The 4,696-nt window shown below is 47.6% G+C and overlaps 1 protein-coding gene across 1 annotated transcript; it reads left to right on the forward strand.

The window, feature by feature from the left end:
• The first annotated feature begins 1,164 nt into the window (after positions 1 to 1,164).
• On the forward strand, positions 1,165 to 4,459 carry LOC127316589 (uncharacterized). Its single transcript, XM_051347029.1, has 6 exons — positions 1,165 to 1,304; positions 2,053 to 2,310; positions 2,410 to 2,516; positions 2,706 to 2,838; positions 2,959 to 3,153; positions 3,713 to 4,459. Exons 2-6 carry the CDS (start codon positions 2,062 to 2,064, stop codon positions 4,151 to 4,153), a joined length of 1,125 nt encoding a protein of 374 aa, XP_051202989.1. The 5' UTR covers positions 1,165 to 1,304; positions 2,053 to 2,061; the 3' UTR covers positions 4,154 to 4,459.
• The last annotated feature ends 237 nt before the right edge of the window (positions 4,460 to 4,696 follow it).

The following is a 4,696-nucleotide window of genomic DNA, read 5'->3' on the forward strand; positions in this document are numbered from 1 at the left end:
ATTGTTGCTTGCAATCAATGCTTAAATTTACCTTCTTTGTGTTTTTTTTGTGTGCGTTGGGTTGTTAGTTGTTTGATCAACACCTTGTATTAAAATGGACGATCGGGCTTTGTCAATTCAAAGTCGGGCACCTAAGTGCCACTTCTATCTTAAAAAATGCATTACAAGTCCATCCTAGCTGCTATATATGGTCATCGTACCACCGCAAGTAGTTCACCATCCAAGAGGTTAGTATAAACTACCTCACAAAATATGCATGCATTGGCATCAATCTTCAGTAAGTCCAAGATATCACACAATACACGTCATCATCATGAATGCATGCATCACCACCTCCAGGCTCCAGCAACCCTAGGACTAGTTGTCGTGGTGTTACCGCGACACGAGCCATCGAGGGTGGCAAGCGAAGAGAGGAGGAGCAACGCATGGAAAGAGTATCCGGGGGCAAGATTGGTAACCATGCGTAGCAACATAAACTCAACTCAATTTTACCCGCAAGGGGATTTTTTTTAAAAAAAGAAAACACAGCTCACGCTTGCTAGCATGATGTTGCTGCGTTTTGACTTTTGAGCAGCGGCGAACACTTGCAATGCATGACGTCGCCGGCGCGAGAACGTACGACGGCCAATTCGCTTTTTTTTTTTGGAACTACGGTCAGTTTCGCTCGTTTTGCTCCGCCCGGGAGGTGGACTGTAGTGAGTGAGACCGGCGACGGAGCCGCTACTCGCTTCGTACACTGACAGTGGGCCATGCGTGCTAGCACTAGCAGGGTGGACCGACCCTGTTGTTGTCGTAACTGCCGCGGCCCATCAATGGCTCATATAGTCGGATTTCCCGTTATTTCAAACCGAGCCCCTCCCAACCCAGGACGCCCCATCAGATCTCACATGGAACGGAACGCAATCCCTTAATTATTGCCGAATTATTACGGGAATCCGATGGAAGGCTTTGCCTTCCGCCTTCGGCCCCTAACATAACCACCATTTCGCAACTCTTCTCCTTAAGTTCCGTTGCGCGTTTTGGGCTAACCTTTGGCACCGAATACCCAATATCTGGAGGCCCCTGGATGCAAACTTTCCCCAGACCGAGTCCACCACCACCAGCGGCCAAACCACAAAACGGCAGCAGCAAAGGACAGCAGCACTATAACTCGCAGTCGCAGCCCATTCCAAGACAGCAGCACAAAAGGGAACCAATCCCCCACACTCCGCCCCGCCCCGCGCCGCAGCGACAGCCAACTCCCTACACTGCCGGCCGCCTCCTCGTCGCCGCCTCCTCTCCTCCTCTCCGCGCCGCCGCCCGAGGTATACCCTCCCCGCGATCCCTCCCCGCAGCAGCATTCGCCCGTCGGATCTGGCCGCCGGCCTCTCCTATTTGTTTTTCCCAGCACTGTTTTGGGGGTTTCCGGGGGCTAGATAGATCTCGCCGAATTTGGTGGTGAAATGGCGGCGGTTACCGCTTCCGCGCCCCGCTCGCGTAACGGCCGGGGAGCGAGCAGCGCCGGGGCTGGAGATCTGTCCGTTGCTCGGAATCCGGTGCGGAACTAGCGGTTTCGGTGCGGTAGGTTGAATCCTAGGTCGTGGATGGGATCGCCCATGTTGGGAGTAATTGGGAGACAGGGTCTGCGAAATCCGATGCCGCTACTTCCAAGCTTGGTGACGCTTCGGTTGTCGAGTCGGCTGTACCAAGTCGGTGATCCAGTTCAGTGTGCCGGTGCTTCTAGCTATCCTGCGTTTGCTGTAGTAGGTCTCGAGTAGAGCTCCCCAGTCCCCACAGTCTACTGGAACCGACTCTCATCTCACATGGGTCCAATAGCTTTGGTGAAACCTAATTTGGTGTAAACCAGTTACACTAGTTTTTGTTGCTGCTTTGGATAGTTGCATTTTCATATTGTTGCTTAGTGGAATGGCTTACTGTTCTCTGCCCGTACATTACGGGGAATGCTCCACGCAATGATCACTGACACCCCACTATTTTTCTGTCTAATTGCTAGGGGAAACTGCAGTCCAGTCGTTTTGTTCTTATTATCCCTGTTTTGGGTGATCCATGCAGGTTGTGAGCATGTCAGATAGCGTGTTGCAAGATCTCAAGTCAGCTCAACCAGCTGGGCTGGAGAAAAGCAAAGAGAGTTCCGTGGAACCCTGCAATGCTAAGCCTGTGTTGAACGGCAGCAAGTGTGTCAAGAAGGAAGAGAAGCCTCTAACTGAATGTCCTGATGTGACCAATGGATGCGACGTTGCAGCTGTAGATGTTGAGTACATTGATTCTGAGAATCTCACTGATCTCCTGGATGTTGACGCAAGCCTTAGCGTATGCCACTAGCTGTTCATCATTTTCATGATTTCTTGTTGGTGCGTTACAGCTAAAATCTCTCTGCCCTAAGGTTTTCCATTTTATGTTTTTCAACAGACTCTGCTTGCAAGGCTGGAGTCAAAGGACTGGGTCAAGACATGTGAAGCTCTCAACAATGTTCGTCAGCTGGCCATATATCACAAGGAAAGGTTGCAGGAGCTGCTGTAAGTTGTTTCCTTGTTTTTGCTGTAAATTCTGTTAGCCTCTGATATCATTTGTCCATCCACATCGCTGTAGAACTACATTGCAACTGCTATATATTGATTGTGTTAACATTATTTGTCCATTGAATGATGCTATGAAACTACATTACATCTCTTATACTGACTATGTGCTATAAATGCAAATTCCAGGGAGCCTCTAGTTCCTCTTATTGTGAAATCTGTTAAGAATCCAAGGAGTGCTCTATGTAAAACCGCGCTTATGACCTGCCCTGACATCTTTAAGGCGTATGGTGAACTAATGGTCGACTCAATTGACCTTCTGGTGTGTTTCTACTCTTCCCACTATATGATGTTCACTAGTGCACTTGTTTAGTTTACGGATGACTATATGTACAAACCATGAAGTCTCTCAAAACATCATGCGTGTTATATGTGTTCGCAGCTGATGCCGCTATTTCTGAAATCTTCACAAGACAAGCGCTTCGTTTGTGAAGCTGCTGAGGCAGCCCTTATGTCAATGACAAGCTGGATCTCCCCTTCTGTATTGTTACCTAAAATGCAGCCCTACCTCAAGAACAGGAATCCACGGATTAGAGCAAAGGCATCTGTTTGTTTCAGCAACAGTGTACCACGCCTTGTAAGTGAAACCCTGTGAGACCACTAATTTTTTGGTCCCAGTTATTGTTAAACTATCTCCAAGTGATTCTTAGAGAAGCCAAAGGATTAATTAAATACACCACATAGTAATGCTCAGCTAGATACAGTCGTACTTATGGATGTTTTGACTTCCTTGTGCTATTCTTCCTGTCCATGGGCTCAGTTAGAATTTCCATTCAACTTCTTCCAGGACTTTGTAGTTTATTTACATATGCAAATACTTTGTTTGAATTTTCTGCGTCATAATATGAAGCTGGAGTTTAGCTTTAGATGATATTAGTGGGCACGGTAGAACTTTTAATATGTTCAGAACATTAGTGGCAAATGTATGCTTAGCTGTATGTTCAAAGAGTTTCACAATTTTCTACTCCATACTCATTTTCAGTAGGGCCACTATTTGTTGGAGATTGTTCATAGAATTGTTACGTTGTGGGGGTCTGCATGTACTGACCAACCACTCTTGGTGGCTGTTCTGAATATGATGAATAGAACGCTCCAGTTGCTCTACAACAGTAACCTTTTTTTCTTCTTCTATCCAGGGTGTTGAAGGAATCAAAGAATATGGAATGGATAAGCTCATCCAGGTCGCAGCAACCCAGCTCAGTGACCAGCTTCCCGAGTCAAGGGAGGCTGCTCGCAAGCTGTCACTGGAGCTGCAAGCATTCTACGAGAGGTCTCAAGCCTCAAGTTCAGGAGAAGGTGACAGCACATCTGCTACCTCACCAGAAGCTGAATCCTGGGAGGCTTTCTGCCAATCTAAGCTTTCCACACTAAGTGCCCAATCAATCCTTCGTGCCACTGTGGGTGTCCCTGTTGCCCCAAAAGAAACCGGCATTCCTGTTGCTCTAAAAGAAGCCGGCATTGCTCTTAAAGAAGGTGGCATCTCTATTGCTGTAAAAGAAGGCGCTGTCCTGGTTGCTCCAAAAGAAGACGGTGCTCCTGTTGCTCCAAAAGAAGGTGCCACGGCCTTGGGTTGCTAGCATTGGGAGATGGCGGATGCAGTGAGGTTGCAATTTTTTCCACATTCGATTCACGTTTTGCTGTACATGGTTTATGGTTTGGTCCGTTGGTACATCGAACCTCCTTTTGTTGAGCGTCAGCGCAGGAGTTCTTCATGTGCGATACCTGGGGGTGTTAATATCGGTGGGAGATATAGTCCCTTACAGTTGACTGTATAATCCTTTGGTTCCACTACTTGTCTATTTGGCATTGATTGGTCAGTCAGGCAAATGTAGAATTTCTTCCACAGCTTGATGTTTTGCTGGAGTGCCGCAGATCCCTACTCACCCCTCGTGTTTCTTTTTTTTTCTGTTCTTTTGCTTTGACATGTATTCTGTTTGTGTGTTGCATGCCTCGGGGCATGTGTTTCTGCTGCAGCTTAACCCTTAAGCTGATAACATGACGCCAAGCACTGTACGTGGAACAACTACAGAATTGCTGCACAACAGTCAGTCCGTCACGATCGTGGCGACTAGTATCGCGCAATCAAAAGGCTAAGCAAAACACTGCGGTCAACCTGAATG

This window comes from Lolium perenne, chromosome 7, assembly GCF_019359855.2.
Source record: "Lolium perenne isolate Kyuss_39 chromosome 7, Kyuss_2.0, whole genome shotgun sequence".
NCBI lineage: Eukaryota > Viridiplantae > Streptophyta > Magnoliopsida > Poales > Poaceae > Lolium > Lolium perenne.

Bases quoted from the DNA above. Each gene is read 5' to 3' on its own strand.
- LOC127316589 (XM_051347029.1), top strand. From the start codon at position 2,062: ATGTCAGATAGCGTGTTGCAAGATCTCAAGTCAGCTCAACCAGCTGGG. The intron at 2,311-2,409 runs GTATGCCACTAG...GTTTTTCAACAG, and splicing joins ATGTTGACGCAAGCCTTAGC to ACTCTGCTTGCAAGGCTGGA. The intron at 2,839-2,958 runs GTGTGTTTCTAC...ATGTGTTCGCAG, and splicing joins TCGACTCAATTGACCTTCTG to CTGATGCCGCTATTTCTGAA.